Genomic DNA, 17,682 nt, shown 5'->3' on the forward strand with positions numbered 1-17,682 from the left:
CAATAGAGGCCTGTCTATTAGGGAGCAGTCAGAGGGTGACAGGGGAGGAATGTACACAGAGGGGACATGGGACTGAGACGGAAGCATGGTTTTCACTTGTTTGGAAACAGACATGCCCTGTCTCTACAATCTGCTTCGGGAGAGCCTTCACCATCATGAGGCAGTCTGCAGCATGTTTCCTCTGCTCTATTAGTTACATCCTCTAAGAACTGGCCTCGTACCAGGACAGGGCTCCACCCCGAAATGAAGTGGTCAGAGACAACAGAGACAAGGAAAGAGAAGGCCAAGGAACTCTCAGGAAGCAAGCTGCCATACTTGGAACACAAGACGAAGCCAACAGGAGGAAGAGCAAAGCTGCCCACATCACCCACCCTTTTCAAGGTACATGAACACTAACCTCATCTAAAAATGCGCAACAACAGAAAGCACCAAGATGGAGTCACACCCGACTCGTAAGAAATGAGAGAACACAGAATGAAGGAGCACATCCACAGACAACGAAGCATGGCAGGAAGACAGGTTCACAAAAAAGACGAAGAGTGCCCCCTCTGACTTCAAAACAGGCAATAAAATGACAGAAGACATGAAAGAACCACAGAAGCTGAACTAAAAACACTGGGAAATGAGGTGAAAAAACTTAAGAGAACAATTCAAAAGAAAAAAAAAATCATTCCAGAAATGAAGAAACACAAAAACAAATTACCATTTTACCTGAAGAAGGTAAAAACTAAAAAAACAAACAAACAAAAAAGCCCAAAAACAAACAAAAAAAACTTTAACTAGAAAGAAATGAAGACAAGGAAATGCAAATCGAATCTGCAGTGAGGCACCACCTTTACACCCACTAGGGTGACTAGAATCAAAAAGACAGAAAACAAGTGTTGGCAACAAGGTGGGGAAAATGGAACCCAGGATCCTCGCTGGTGGAAAGGTAAAATGGTGCAGCTGCTTTGGAAAACAGCCTGGCAGTTCCTCAGTTAAACACAGAATTACCAAACCCAACAATTCTACTCCTAGGCACATACCCAAGAGAACTGAAAATAAACGTCCGCATGAAAACTTATAGATGAATGTACATAGCACCATTATTTGTAACAGCCAAAAAGTGGAAACAACCCAAATGTCCATCAATGAATGAATGGATAAAATAAATGTGGTTTATCCATACATGGAACAATATTCAGCAATAAAAAGGAATAAAATACTGCATGCTACAGTATGTACATTTATTATGGAATGTACAGAAAAGGCAATTCTACAGAGACACAAAATAGATCAAGGGTGGCCAGAGGCTGGACGAGGGGGACGGGAGAATCGGGGAGTGACTGCTACTGGATAGGGGGTTTCTTGTTGGGGTGATGAATGTTCTGGAATTGGTGACAGGTGCTTGACCTTGAGAATAGACTAAAAACCACCAGATGGGGCTAGAGCCAGTTATCTCACTTGGTTAGAGCATGGTGCTGACAACTCCAAGGTCAAGGGTTTGAATCCCCTTACCGGCCAGCCATCGAAACAACAAAACAAAACAATAAAAAAAAAACCTGCTGGATTACAAACAACCCAATTAGAAAATTGTGTTAAGACCTTAAAAGACACCTCACTAAAGAACATACAGATGGCAAATAAGTATATGAAAAAATGTTCCACATCATGTCATCAAGGACATGCAAATTAAAATAAGAGCTTCCACTCTATACCTTAGCATGGCCGAAATCCAGAACACTGACAACACTAAATACTGACAAGGATGTGGAGTAGCAGGAACTCTCATTCATTGCTGCTGCGAATGCAAAATGGTATATAGCCACTTGGGAAGACAGTTTGGTAGTTTCTTATAAAATTAAATATAGTCTTACCAAATGATCCAGCACATGCTCCTTGGTATCTACCCAAAGGAGTTGAACTTATGTCTACACAAAAAAAACCCTGCAAATGGATGTTTACAGCAGCTTTACTTATAATTGCCAGAACTTGGAAGCAACCAAGATGCGCTTCAGCAGGTGAATGCACAAACAAACAGTGGTGCATCCATACAAGGGAACATTATTCAGTGCTAAAAAGAAATGACCCATCGAGCCACGAAAAGACTTGGAGGAAAATTAAATGCATATCACTAAGTGAAAGAAGCCAATCTGAAAAGGCCACATACTGCATGACTCAACTATATGATATTCTGGAAAAGGCAAGCAAAATTATGGAGAGAGTAAAAAGATCAGTGACTGCCAAGGGTTGCGGGGAGGAACGGATGAGCAGGCGGAGCACAGAGAATTTTTAGGGCAGTGAAACTATTCTGTGTGACACTATAATGGGGGACACAAGTCATCATACTTTTGTCCAAACCCACAGAATGTACAACACCAAGACTGAACTATCACGTAAACTATGGACTGTGGGTGATAATGACGTGTCGATGTAGGTTCATTAATTATAACAAATCAACCACTCTGTGGAGAACGTTGACAGTGGGGGAGACTCGGGAACTGACTGTACCTTCCTCTTAATTTTGCAGTAAAACTAAAACTGCTCTAAAAATTAGTCTTTAAAAAACCCCCACTGAATTATATACTTTAAACAGGTGAACTGCATAGTATTTTTTTATTTATCAAAAAAGAAAGGAAGATATAAAAAGGAATGAAAAGAGTATGCCAAATACTGAAGACAGACATAGAAGAACCTGCATGAAAACAAGTAGAGCACCAGAAGACGGAAACGAAAAAAGAGAACAGAAATGAAAAGCCATCAATTCAAGAAAACATTCTGAAATAAAGTAAAATCTGAAATTCCATTTGGAAAGAGTGCCCTTCATACCGAGTACACCAATCCAAAATAACCAGCACCAGAGTACAGCTGAGCAAAGTCACTAAACGTTTAAGGAAAAAAACAATTTGAGCAGTTAGTCCAAAACAGCAAGGACTTCAAAGGTTAAAAAAAAAAATTAGATGATTATCAGTCTGACAGCAAACTTTATGCCAGAAGCAAATGAAATAACATAAGATCCCTGAGGAATGAAAATGTGAGCCAATGTTTTCAATTATAAGGAAAACAAACTGTTTTCAAATTGAATTATTGTTTCCTTAAGTCCTTCCTGAGGAGCCTTTCCTGCAGGATCTACTGAAGAAAGTTTCAGAGACCAAAATGGACGTACAGAAACAAGACCCAGTGGGAGGCCAAGGCATGAGGTATTTATAGAACCAAGACAAATGACGTAAGAAGGGAAAGTATAGCAGGTCGTGGCTATCTGTCTAGGTCATGGAGATAATAAAAGCACAGCTATGTTTTTTAAATGCAAGAATGGTGGGGCAGAATGGGGAGAGCATTTGCAAACATTTTTTTTTAATTCAGTTAATTATATTGGTGATAGTAATATTAATAGGTATTCTGAGCCTGTTGTGTGCACAATATGGGATAAAGTAAATGATTAGTTATAGGATATTCTAATTTAATCAACCCCTGGCTTCTTAACCAAGATTCTCAGGATGGATGAAAGGACATTCAGATATAATAGTAGAGGTTAAGTGAGATTTCTGAAATCCTAAATTTGAATGAGGAGATTCAATATAAACTCATGGAGTATTTCATTGGGGGAAGGGGGAAGCAAGAGCACCATGTATGTGTGTGTGTGTGCATATGTACAAGTGTGCATACTGTATGTGTGTGCATATGTGCACAGTATATGTGTGTGTGCACAGGAAAAGCCTACAGTGACTCACAACAGAAGAAAGGGCGAACCCGTGTACTAGAGAAGAGATTAAGCCCTGTAGTCCTCAGTTTGAATTAGAAATATCAACAGGAATTCATGAGGATCTCATCTAAAAAAAAATAAATGAAAAAGCCAGTGTATGTCGTGTGTATAAATAAATAAATAATAAAAATGTTAGTTTAAAAAAATAATTTAAAAAGGCACCTGGTCAATTAAATAATGTATGGTTAATTACTTAATAATGGTTAACTAAATAATTACATAATGCTATATAGTTGGATCCTATGCAATAAAATAAATAAATAATAAAAATGTTAGTTTAAAAAAATAATTTAAAAAGGCACCTGGTCAATTAAATAATGTATGGCTAATTACTTAATAATGGTTAACTAAATAATTACATAATGCTATATAGTTGGATCCTATGCAACCATTAACAATGAGGTTAAAGAAGAATGTATCTAATGATATTAAAAACCGTCCTTACTAAACTCATACGTAAAGAAGCAATTGAGATGCTGTTCTTTCATGGCACAGAACTCACCCTCTTGCTGGTCCTCCAACAGAAACCACCTGCAAGGGGAAAGGCCCTCGGGCCCCACGGCCCCGCCTGCTCCCAGCCCAATGGCCAACCACAGTACCAGCGATTTCTAGCTTCCCTCCCTGAGAAGGTATAGGTTGGACTCCTGCACAAAAAATACACAAAAAGACAAAATCTTTACGATCACATAATTAAGGACAGCAAAGAGAAACAAGCAAGAAACTTCTTTTCGGTTTTGGTTTATTTAGCATGTAGCCGCTTTACCCCACTTTGCAAAGACTGCTTTTTTATGATGTGGTACCTATGTGCACATAGTTTGGTTTTAAACTATTATTAAGAACCCATGACAACTGAGTTAGGTTACAACTGCAAATGTACAAGACTTTTTAGATAGAAATAGATCCAATAAAGTATTGTCACTGGATGCATACGGCATGCCTTGTCCATTACCAGGATGAAAATCTGCAAACTCAGAATGTTTTTCTTTTTAGGTAAATATTCCAAGTTTACTACCTTAGCCAAACATTGTAGGAGATAATCAATAAATCTAGTCTGTATTTCTTACTGTATTGTTAAGTTAGAATTTCCTTAAGCAGAGTCACAAATATTCATTGTATTCACGAATTTCTATTAATTACTGGTAGCCTGCATATACTAAGATTTTCTGACCCAAGAAAATTCTCAAATTTTAACTGACAGCAAAACTTCTGGCACAGGGAATGGATCATAACAAATTCTCCAGCATCCTGGTGTTAGCTGTAGCAACGGCCTCTGCAGCAGCTATGTCCGCACTGTCCAACAGAAATCTAAGACAAGCCTCATGTTTTCTAGTAGCCACATGAAAAAAGTACAAAGAAACAGATGAAATAAGTGTTTTAGTAATATACTTTATTTAACCCAATATATCCAAAATAATAATATTTCAACATCTAATCAAGATAAAAAAAACTAATGAGCAATTTTATATTCTTTTTCTTTCCCATAGTAAGTCTTTAAAATCTGGTATATATTTTGTACTTACTAGCCACAGCCAAAGGCACTCAATGGTGCATGTGGCCAGTGGCTACTATACTGGACAGTGCAGATCTGAGTTTAAGATATAATTTTAGGAAAGTTAGGAAGCAAGGTCCTCTTGTCATCTCAGTCTAAGAAATCACTTCCCGCACACTACCCACAGTGAAATCTCCCCTCTCCCTCAGTCTTTCATCCCAAATACAAACCAGCTTCAGTTCCAAGGTACAAGGTTCTGAAGCAGATCAAGCAGCAGAAAGGACACATGACTGCAAGCTGCTATGGGTGGAGGAGCCCTGCAGGGGGTGGGGTGGGGGGACACAGAGGGCGGGGAACACGCATGCAGCTGCACCAGGGAAGGAGGGGCGACCATGGCTGCAGCAGGGCCCAACCCATGGCCACGCCTACAAGGCTCCTTACACCTGGTCCCTACAAGTCCCCCGGAAACTGAGTTAGAGAAACACTGCTGATCGAGACAGGAAGGCTTGCCTATCCTAACAGTTACTCTGAAATCTATCTGAACAATCCTGTAATGTGAATGGACGGCCAGATTTAAATCGTTAAGTCCCAAAACGTGAGATTACGATAAAGGTTTAAGTCACAGGCTTCAAATTACAGTAACATCACATTATTTCCAAAGCTAAAAGTTAAGACTTTTTTCTCCTTTGCAAGCCTAATACAAATGAAAAGTGAAACAATGGGAATTTAAAATAGACTAACTTATTTATATATCTGACATTAAAACTTTCTTTAAAAACATTTCTATGGAACAAAGTGTGACATTTTATGCCAGGAATTCTCTGGCTATTAGTCTTCTATAAAAGTATGATAATCTTTACCAGAAGATGATTGCTTGGGAAAGAAACACCACTGAGTACCAGTCAGCAGCTCGTCCTATGAACACAAGATGACGGGCAGTTCACCCGGGTGCACAGGAGAGCTCTGTTCTAGGTGGACATTTACTGGTCTACTCTGAGAGGAGAGACTGACCACAGCACAGCCGCTGCAGAGACCTGAGAGCAGGGTCTCAGGGAGGAGCAGTCAGTGGAGGTCGGCTCGGGGCCCAGAAGAAAGGGCATTCTGTTGGAGGAGGTGCTGGTAAGGACAGTAAAGGAAGGCAGGCGCTGGTAGATGGAGCAGAGTAAGTGCTGGCAGGCAGAAGCTCTGGGGAGGGTGTGGGTGTAATTACCGCCCTGGGACTTGCTAGTCCTGCTGCTGTCACTGCCTGAGAAGGCTCCGCAGTGTCCCGATGCTGCCGCCACCCGGAAGGCACGGTAAGGGCCTGTTGCTACCGGTTCCCCATAGGGGCCTCCAAAGCCACAGACTCCTGTAGGATCCGGGGTAGAGAGAGAGAGGGAGAAGCATGAGGGACAGAGTTTGGGGGGACCTGCTGGGTGTTCGGGTCTCCTGACCCCCCTTGTCATCTTGCTGTCCTGCACCCGGCATCCACCCTCCCTGTAGCAGGTCCTTCAACAGGGCACTGACATTGGGGGCTCACGACGGGCCGTGGAGAACGGGCCCTGGGAAACAGGCTCTGGCAGATAGGCACTAGAGGTGGCTCTGACCTGGATGGATTTATTTTCTCTCACACATGAGGAAAAAACATCATGAAGACTGGGAGCAGAATGTTTCCAGCTGTACTGACAGATTCTACAGGGCGGCCTCTGCGCCAGTGCTCAGAGCTCCCTTTCTTCCTCTCCTAGTCTCCTCCAGGAGGGCTCAAGCTCACGCTCGCTAACTAGGAGTCACTGGTCCTAAGACCGACAAATACAAGGTCTCAACACAGCCAGACAGGGCTCAACTACAAGGACCACATGCTCATTTTAAGCCTCTCTTTTCCCACAGGAACAAGTCACAACAGCGACGCACCTGCAAAGCCTCTGCCCCTGCCCTGGGATGGTGGGACAGCCCCGAAGTGGCGTGGGTACACGGAGGGCGGGTAGAAGGGCAGGGTGGGGGGCGGCGGGAACGGAAGTGGGTGGCTCTGCCGCGAGAAGTTGAGCCCCTCCAGGACGCTCTGCCGCATCTTCTCCACCTTGGCAGCCTGCTCAGCCTGCAAGTCAAGGACCTAGATGTGAGCACTCACGGCGTTTTAACTGCATTTGAATGAGTAATAAAGAAATAAGATGTTATCGACTGCTGTAAAAATGTGCAGTTGGTCCTCCTTATTCATGAATTCTCTATCTGCAAATTCGCCTACCTGTTAACATTTATTTGTAACCCCAAAATCAACACTCACGGGCCGGCCCGGTGGCGCACTGCTATAGTGTGCTGCTTGGGAGTGTGGCGGCGCTCCCGCCGAGGGTTCGGATCCCACATACAGACCGGTTCCCGCTCACTGGCTGAGCGAGGTGCGGGCGCAACACCAAGGGTTGCGATCCCGTTGCTGGTCCCGGTCCGGTACGGGCGCGACACTGAGGGTTGCGATCCGTTGCCGGACACGAAAAAAGACAAAAAAAAAAAAAAAAATCAGCACTCACGGCACTTTCCCGGGTGTTTGCAGACGTGTGCAGAGCGGCCCGACACAGGCCCAGCTGCAGTCACACAACACAAAACAACACGGGCCTTCTTGTTTCAGCTCAGGTTGGAACCAGTGTCCTTTTCACGTCCCATTTAGTGCCATATTTTTCTCATTTTTGTGCTGTGCCTTTTGTTGGTGATTTCACTGTTTAAAATGGTCCCCAAGTGTAGTGCTAAACTGCTGTCCAGTACTGTGAAGTGTACAAAGAGGCTGTGATGTGCCTCATGAAGGAAATAAGTGTGTTAGAGAAGCTTCATTTAGCTGTGAGTTATGGTACTGTTGGCCCTGAATTCAACAATAATAAATCAACAATATATGTTAAACAAGGTGTCTCTGAACAGAAAAACATATAAAACAAGGTTATGCACAGATTGGCTGAAGAAAATGTGTGACTGGAGCCTCACAGGAACCTAACCCTGTACTTCCTTAGGAGTAATGGTCCAGTATTCTGTAAGTCAGCGTTCAAGCAATTTTTAGAATATAACTACCACAAATAATGAGAATCAACTGTATGTCCAGAGCCTGGCTCATCATGGGCCCTGATGCAAATTTAGTTACACACTGGGCTGGCCCAGCCTAAAACTGAGTCCTGTTTCATGGCACAGGTTTCATGACCTATATGGTATAAAAGACAATGGATTTAGTCAGCAAGCTTCATTTCATTACAGTTAGAGGAGGCCACCCTGCCCCCTAACATACCTGACCATCACAGAGGTCGATGAGTGGGGTCTTCTCCCGGCTGGCTTTGAGGAGTTTGGATTGGAAGAGCTTCCCATCAAAATACATCCAGGGACAGCAGTGTTCCCAGGGGATTGGCTGTCCACACGCATCATTTGCAAACAGTGCCATGTCTACTCCACTCATGAAGAGAGCTGACAGCTGAATTCCTCGGGGGTCTAGGTTCTCAATCTTTAAATTGAAAAGAGTAATTTCTATGGAATAGGAGCACTACAGTATTTATTTCTTCCAATGTCTCACTAAAACTCTCCAAAGTTAGCAGATAATATTCCTCAACAAAACACCACCACTAAGTGGTCCTACCATTACCTCATATTGACCTAGCACTGGCCTTATTTGAACAGAAATGCTTTTTACGTTATTTAACAAATTTAAATTTAAGAGAATGCTTTATAAACTTACTGAAATATTTCTGTTTGGGACTTGTAAAGCGTTACACTATGCGGAATAATACAGTACTGTAGGGTGATACGTGACCTACGACAGTTCCCTTAGCAGTCCAGAGCCCACAACCCCGCCACAAAATAACACTTCACACTTTAGACCTGAGCGTGTGTAATGTATTAACAGAAACAGTGTCAAAAATCTCTATTAAGATTTTGCATTTTTCAAGTAGTTATATTAATAAATTACTTGGTATAGTTTCATCTCAAATAAGTCTGTGCTTTATGTTTACACTATTTTGAAGGCTAATATTTTAGAAAGCAACTTATTAATGAGATTGTCAAAATGTTTTAGGAGAAATGGATAGCTTATTAATGAAAGAACACAATGAAAACACTGTATCTGAACCATGCATGCTATTGGATCTGGCACAGACTTTTCTTTCCCTCATGATGAGTACCAGGTACGGCCTTCTGCACAGAGCCCCCTCTTCCAGCATATGAGGAGCAAGGTGACAAATGCTAGCACAAGTACAGTCAACTCTTGACTGTTGGTATGTGAAAGACCTAGTTTGTGGATTATCCAAGACAAAGTTTTAACTCTGCTCTGGTTTTTGTCTTCAGATGTTGATTGCTTCTCAAGTACAGTCTTTGTGGAGTATATCAATCTAAGCAATGTCTAACTGTGACAAGTCAAACAACTTTTCACTAAAGAGAAAAGAGATCACCCAGGTGCCAAATGCTAATGAGTTTATGATTATCTGCTGTTTTGTGCTGTTTCTATCAACATTCCCCATTACCAACTAACAGTCCAACCTTTTTATAAATTTTAAGTCAATGCAGTTAAACTTTCAAAACCTGGAGAAGTTTGTTCACATTTATAAAAGCTGTTTGTTTACACCTCTGGATCCCACTGTGTACCACTGGCTCCTACCTTTCCTGTGTAGCTGTCTAGAAGTGAACTAAAAAATGTTCAGTTGAGGGCAGGCGGGGCTGGGATCATGGAATTAGATGCATTTTTATATTATATGCAAAGAGAAGGTCAAACTGGAACAAAGTGGAGAAAAACACTTGATTTATTTAGACCCCAGCAGCCCGTCTCTGAGCTTCAGGAACAAAGAATTCTCAAGGCAGAAAGAGGGAGCTGACCCTGTTGGAAAGTGGCAAAGCAAATGTGTAGGCCTGTGAATAAACATGGCTGCCACAGGACCCCCGGCCCTGGCCCCTTGCTCTGCGGATGACCACAAATCTCTTCCAGCCGGGTGAGACTCCACCATTTCCAGCCCGGGGGCCTGCACCCCGCTGTCTGCCCTGTGCCAGAGAATGAAGGACCCTGGTCAAAGATTAGGGAGAGGAAATGATGGAGCTGACGTTGCTCTAAAAATGTCTGCCTTGCTATCCAAATGTCATACACAAAATGCCACCAATGCCCTTCTGTGTAAGTACGTGAAGCACAACCCTGCTATTTCCAGAGTCAAACCCTTATTAACTAACGTAACTCAAAATCACTCTCCCAGCAGGCAGCTAGTGGCATGCGGAAACAACAGGAGATGTGTGCCACACAAAAGCACCCGAGTTAGAACCATTCATCTCCAAATCTGCTGACATTCATATACAAGGGGTCTTCAAAAAGTTCATGGAAAGATTCGTATTATCTTTTAACTCTACTTTTCCATGAAGTACCCTCATATATATAAAATAGCTTCAACATTAGTAGAGGAACTGTATTTTTATGGAATTTAAAAATGATTGTTTACAGTTTTAAGATAATTAGCAGTTTTAGTAATGACAAACACCATTAATTTAAAAGTTCTCAAAAATAAAAGCTATACAAACATTGTGAATAAAATCCCTAACATTGTATAGATTTTGCTTCCTTCAAAAATTTTTAAAAACTTATTATACAAAGTGTTTTCTTTCTTTCCCTAAATGTTAATTATATAAAAATAATATGTAATATATGGGGGACATAAAAAAATGTGTATCAGGCACTGCCTTTTTTACACGTATTGGCCCATTCCCATCTCTCCACAACTGCAGGACACAGGCATTCTGATGTGACTGCAGAAATGGCTGCAAGTCACATTCTAACCTCGTGCTCTTATACCAATTGAGATAAAATATCAACATTATCCAAAGTCTCTCAACTAGAGAAACACAGACAAAAAACTCTGACTTTACAGGAAATATAAATATGAAATTTAATTTCTACCTAATTAGCTTAAGAATCAAATTTCAGTAAAGTTACTTTGTCCAACTTCTAATTACTAGGCGACAGACTCTTACTTTAATTTGTCATATTTACCTATATGCAAAATAATTCTTACTAGTATCACAGACATGTTGCACACCCCTAATACTGTCTTTAAAGCTCTTCATTTTCCATCTTTTATATTCTGCACTTGTCATGTGAAACTGTTAAAAGAATTTAAGGCAATTATAGGAATGTCAAGAGTAAGAGAGAAGGAAGCTGGATAAATATCACATCTGTACAAAGTGCCTTCTCCTCACCCGTTACCCACCCTCCTCTAAACACAGTGTCACTGCTAACTTGGGAGAAGGGCTTAAAAAATATAACAGGAAAAAAATGAGAGCCATCAATCAGCATCACAGGCATTCAAGGAACCACGCAGAACACTCTCACTTATTCATGGACATGGTGCACAGAGAAAGCGTGGATGAGATGAAGTTCTTAAAAACTCATTTTAGCTCATGGTTCCAATGTCTTTTCCCACCAAGCCTCCCATCAGAAAGCTAACATGAGTCCAGACCGTCAGAACTGAGTCTTCTTCTTTTCCTCTTCTGACGGCAAGATGCACAGTGGACAATAAATGGCAGAAGAAAAGTAGAGTCTGGGCAATCCACAAACTGGGTAAAGGGCCTGACACAGCAGCCCTAACAGTCAAGAGTTGACTACAGCACGAACAGTGAAATGGAGTATTACAGAAAAGCACTGCTGTCGCTTTTAATATGTCAAAAAACTTTAATGGCTAAAGGAAAAAGCAATTTTAAAATTTAATTTTCTGTCACTGAATTTTGGAACCCTCAGCTCTGCATAGGAATTGTAGCATTTAAATAATGATTATTACTATCAATTCTCAATCTGATAGCAGAGAGGATCTTCAATTAAAAAAATAAACACACACACACACACGCACATGCCCACGCACACACACACACACAAAAACAAAACTGCCTTCCCCCCAACAAATGTTATTTTTCCAAAGTTCTTTCACAATTTATACTAATCATGAAAATGAAGCACTTACAGGTGTAGGCTGTCCTTATTAAAGGGAACCGTCGACCTCCAGACAAGCAAGACCCAGAGGAACGATGAGTGAGACTGAAGTTAACTACACATAAAATATGTCTTTCTGAATACATCTCTAGAATTGTCTTGCTTTAGATGAAGAATCAGGAGAAAACCATGAAAGCACTAAGACCTCAAAAGAACCAAAACGAAAGCTTAGAGTGGATTGTTTTTCAAAAGTTATATCCTATGTGTTGATCCAAAAATGAAAAGGATATGGGGACATAAGATGAACTTTGAGTAAAAGTAACTTGATGGTGAATAAGGCTTAGTGGGCATACCTGATACCTGGCGGTGTGATTTTCAGAACTGGGATGTCAATACTGATGGAATAATCTATATAAGAGAAACAGGAGTAGAGGTAGAGGGCTGGCGCCACACTCTAGTGAAAGTACTTCCAACCCCCTGAAGCACAGTCTGTAACGAAGACGGTGATGAGACAAACCAGGTGAGGGCACAGGGAAGGACCTGACTTAGCACCAGCCACACTGCCTGACGGGACACTTGACCAAACATTGAAAACAGAAATGTAAATTCAAAAACATTAAAAGTAATAATAACTTGTGCCTAACAAACAGAAAAGCTTGATCTATAAAGAACACAATTTGAGGTGAATTCTCTTAAGGTCTGGTTATTTTACTTAGCTTGTTTCAAAGTCATCAGAAGTCTCAAGTGAGCTCCACATGGTCGAGGAGGTTCAGTCAACACCAAATTATTCAATTTAATACAATAATTTAGGGAAAACCAGAAATTTATTGAGCACCAACAGTCATATACTGAAAATCTATAAAGCGAGCCTAAAATTCCTCATCAGGGAAAGAATGCCTTCACAAAGAATGGCAAAAAGATTTAAAAGTGAAGGCAATTTTGTCAAAAGACATTAACTGATTACAAATCAAACTCTGTTTGAAAAAAAAACTGATGGCAAAGAAAAAACAAAACCCTGTACATTAAAAAAAAAGGCAGATCTGTCAATTGAGCTAACTTTGAAAACTCTTGAACTTCCTAAAATTTGGTATGAAAATTAGAAAGCAATTACAACCATTATGAAAACAGCAACTAATAAAAGTGTACTGAAAAAGATGTGCACGCTAAAAAATTAGGTGTCAACTTGGAGAAAATCAATATTGTCAAAACAATTACAGAACAAAAAAAATTACTAGAAGGCAAAATTAAAAGGAATGTGATGTAAATACTGACTAAAAAGGACATAGGGGTGATGTTGTGACACGGTTCTTCAAGTGGTCTTTTAAAAGGGATTTTATAATACTAGAAGGGCAAAGAATATTTTTTAGAGAAAACTAAAGTTGTAATTAGGAACAATGGAATGAAATAAGAAAAAGAATTCTGCCTAGATGTTAGAAAATTCTTAAGATCAAGCCCTCCCAGGGTTTGGAATCCTCTCCTAAAATAAAAAAGGCAAGTTTATTTCCTGATGTGAAAAACAAGAATAAACATCCATTGGTAAACAAGGGAAAATCTTTCTCTGACATAAGTGAAATCGATCATTTCTAAACTGGGAATGGCAAATCCATAACTAGAAAGAAATATTCCCTTTGCCCTGAAGGCGATCAAGTTCACATCATATTAGTAATATCAGTTTAGTGCTCTGAGCAGTTAGTTCTGCCTGGTGAAGCTGTGTTACACTGAAATCCAAAGCAAGGCTTCCCAAGACCATGAAATGCGGCTGATAGATTACCTTGAGCTCCTGTAGCTGATCCGGCTCATAGAGCTTGGGAGACAGCGCCTGAGCCAGGAAGGCATCCAGCTCTTGACGACGCAGTATGCGTGCTCCTGGCCACTGCACCATATACCTAAGGAGAGACAGAAATGGTGAGGCATGACTACTGAGTGATCACCTATTAATTACATGGACAAACCTAGCAGGGGGTTCTAAGTAAATGCAGGGTGCTGTGAGCCAGCAAGGCCCATAAGGACTTCTCATCCAGCTTTTCTATTTTCACTGATGATGCCAATTATAAATGAAAGCACAGTCATCATCCAGAGAGATCAGAACGTTTTACTTTAGAGTAATTAAAAATAGCACACTAAATCACGCATACTGCAAACTAGCTGGTCAGTGGTTTTTGACACAACTTCACTCTTGTGAAAAATTTAAACCCCGGAAGTACACTATAAGCACCAATTTACACGATCTATTCATTTTAATTCAACCCAGGACACCCAGGAGGTAGACCCCAGGTCCAAAAAAGAAAGGTTAATCTCATGATAAAGAGCAGCACGTGTTACATGAACCTCTGCAGCTGAAGGCTCCACAGTGGCAGGTGAACAAATGGGGATGGTGCAGAACTGAACGGCGATGGGGGGCAGAGACCTACTCAAGAAAAGCAACACACAGGACAACCACAACCTTCAGAACAGGTGCACCCTGGTGTGGTAGCTGAAGGGAAATCTGTTTCCAAACCTTCAACTTCAACCACAGCAGTCTGCCCGACAGCCCCCAGCTCCATGCTGCAACTCTCCCTGCCCTGCACCAGCACCACCTGGTGACAAACTCCCAGGATGTCACGAAAAAAGACAAAAAGGAAAAAAAAAAAAAAAAACTCCCAGGATGCACAAAGGCACAGCACCAAGTAGAAAGTGAACAGACTGCCATAACAACTAAGTCATAAACCTTTCTGCAAGTTCAAAGGTTCTCAATTCTATGCATTTGACAAACTTGAAGGATGACCAAATCAAGTTGCCAGCTGATCACTAAAAATAACTTACAATGATATATTACTAGGTGATCTCTCACAAATAACTCAAAAGTAGTTCAGAGAACTGTGACATGCTTAATAAAGTTCTTTCCATTTTCATATGCTGAGTAAGTGTTCTTAGTGTTTAAAATCTAAGTTAAAAACAAGGCTCAGATATGGTGCTGCTCTGAACTCACTCCTATACTTATTAATATTCATCCACAAGAATATAAACCAAGGGGGAGGAGCTCATTAAGAGATATATTTTCAATTAAATTCCAAACTGGAAATTTTACGTGCTCATTAGCTGCCAGGTATCAGTCAACTCACCAATTATCATGGCAATTGAGGCAGGAACAATTATCACATTTTAGAGATAGGGAAACTGAGGCACAGAAAGCATATACACTTCATGGTAAAATTATGTGGCAAAAGTAGGAATGAAATGCAATTTCACTGTGAATGAACAGTGAATATTACATTTCTGTGGTATCTGTATTTGATCAAATATATTTTAAAAAGTGATATAAAGTTTCATGTAATTAAACTGTCAATATATGCAGTAACAAAAATTACATTCTTTGCAATTAATTGAGTGCCACAAGTCTTAAATACAATTGTCTTACTGAATTTTAGTCAGGGCTTGATGCAAGAAACAGCAAATATGAAGAAAGCTCCCACTTGTGTCTGAAAAAAATCGTTGTGGAAGAAAGACTGTGCTCCATATACAGTGTTCTTTGCTTTTAAGCATCCATGTTTTATGTTCCTTTTATTTTAATTTTTTTTAAATCAGCAAAATACACGTAACATAAAATCTATCACATTAACCATTCTTAAGTGTACGGTTCAGTGGCACTAAGCTCACTCACAGTGCGGTGCAACCACTGCCACCATCCATCCACACAACTCCTTTCACCTTCCCCACCTGAAACTCTGTCCCCATTAAATGACTCCTCAGTCCCCCCTCCCCGACCCTCTGGCTATAGGTTCCTTCTTGGGGATCGGTTGGTTTTTCCCAAGATCTTTCTTATTTTTTCCTGACAGCTAAGATGCTCAGAACTCAATTTAGCTGCTATAACAAATAGCCTTGTTGGTCAGAATACCCACTTTTTCCTCTATCCAGCTTTCTATAACAAAGATAACATTTAGTTCCTTCTCATCATAGGTCCTCTGAATGCCTGCCTGGATACTGAGTATGAAGTGCATATGTGTGTAAATACACAGATTAAATACCAAACCACACGGACAGCAAGAATGGCGTCACAGTAAAGAGTGGCTGATGCCTTATTCAGAGTCATCTCTTGTATTCAGGTCATTCCTATCTGTACATTTAGGATATTTTCAGATCTCTCTCACATGGCTAAATCTACCTATGAAATTTCTGGAAATCTTTTCTCTAGATGTGGTTTTCCACACAATTGAGTATAATATACAAATGTTATTTGATGTGCCAAGCAGCTATAGGGCCTCGGGAGAGTCATTTAACCTTCCTGGCCTTCGTTTTCTTACCACGGCAGGGTAACCTCTCACTGCCCTTTGCAAGCACAGGAGTGGGGAGAGCCAGAGCTCCAACAGGGCGCAGTCGACGACCTCTCGGAACGCACTGGGCAGGATCTGCAGGGTCTCTGAGCAAACGCACTTCAGGGTCTCATGCCTTCCACCCATAGAGGCGGGCGCAGTCGGCGACCTCTCGGAACGCCCTGGGCAGGATCTGCAGGGTCTCTGAGCAAACGCACTTCAGGGTCTCATGCCTTCCACCCATTATTCTGTTAACTGATTTAAGCTCTTCCAGGATTTAACCCAGTCTGCACGTATTTGTCTGATGTCTTGTCTCTTCATGAGAATGTAAGCTGCCCTTGGATAAGGGCCTCGTCACCTTGTCCACATTTTATCCCATCAAAGCCCTCAGCCTTCACCCTCACGTTGCACCACCCTCTGCTCAGACACCACCTCCCTTGTCTCTGCTTTGGAGGATTCTAGAGATTTGACTGATATTCTCCCCATCCCTCCCAACTGCTGCCATAATGTCACATTTAAAATATATGTATGCCCAACACTACCTTAACTGAGCGATAAATGTTAACATCACTACCAAAAGCAAAAGCTGCCTTAGAGTGTGAGTAGAAGCCCACCGCACCCCTTCTTCAGCGTACTGCCTCTAATGCAAGAACTGAATCTAATCATCAAGAAATATCTGTCAAATCTAAATTGAGAGCAGTCTACAAAGGAACTGAAAAACTACACCATGAGCTGGTCACTGTGTCTGTCAATAAAATTTTCCTGGAGTACGGCCACACTCATTCACTTGTGTCTCGCCTGTGGCCATCTGAATAGTGCTGAAGAGGCTGCAAACTTGCTTCTGGGATCACTGCTGAGGCAGGGCTCACACTACAGCTGGCAGAGATCCATGCAAGCACCAAGACAAGTACACAGGAGAAAGGAGGTGTGAGGTGGAGCTACAAAGACAGTTGATCTCCTCCCCATGTGTCCAGCACAGAGTAAGGCCTCCACGAGGCACCAGCCAAACAAGAGGCTGAATGAATGACAGACAGGACTAAACAGTGACACTACCCTGTACCACGACACCAAGGAGCATGAGCTAAAAAACAAAGATGGAAGACTGTGGACGTCACCCTCCACCAATGCAACAGCAGCTTGTCCTCTCCCGATACCACAGGGCCATGTGACATCCAGGGGCGCCCAGCACACTGTGTCCGCATTCCGGGCCCCTGGGGTCAGGCATGTGGAGGACAGTCAGGTGCTCTGCTAGACCATGTCT

General features: G+C 41.5%; 1 protein-coding gene across 1 annotated transcript; it reads right to left on the reverse strand.

Moving 5' to 3' along the window:
* Positions 1 to 4,240: 4,240 nt before the first annotated feature.
* LOC103602950 (constitutive coactivator of PPAR-gamma-like protein 1) lies at positions 4,241 to 16,568 on the reverse strand. The gene is made up of 6 exons (XM_008587408.1): positions 16,450 to 16,568; positions 13,904 to 14,048; positions 8,473 to 8,682; positions 7,122 to 7,305; positions 6,442 to 6,579; positions 4,241 to 4,386 (listed from the first exon to the last, which is right to left on the reverse strand). Exons 1-6 carry the CDS (start codon positions 16,566 to 16,568, stop codon positions 4,241 to 4,243), a joined length of 942 nt encoding a protein of 313 aa, XP_008585630.1.
* Positions 16,569 to 17,682: the final 1,114 nt, after the last annotated feature.

The sequence above is a fragment of the Galeopterus variegatus genome, unplaced genomic scaffold, assembly GCF_000696425.1.
Source record: "Galeopterus variegatus unplaced genomic scaffold, G_variegatus-3.0.2 Scaffold4373, whole genome shotgun sequence".
NCBI classification, from domain to species: Eukaryota; Metazoa; Chordata; class Mammalia; order Dermoptera; family Cynocephalidae; genus Galeopterus; species Galeopterus variegatus.

Bases quoted from the DNA above. Each gene is read 5' to 3' on its own strand.
- LOC103602950 (XM_008587408.1), bottom strand. From the start codon at position 16,568: ATGGGTGGAAGGCATGAGACCCTGAAGTGCGTTTGCTCAGAGACCCTG. The intron at 6,580-7,121 runs GTGCGTCGCTGT...CGGATCCTACAG, and splicing joins CAGGGGCAGAGGCTTTGCAG to GAGTCTGTGGCTTTGGAGGC. The intron at 4,387-6,441 runs GTAATTACACCC...TTTTTTGTGCAG, and splicing joins GACTAGCAAGTCCCAGGGCG to GAGTCCAACCTATACCTTCT.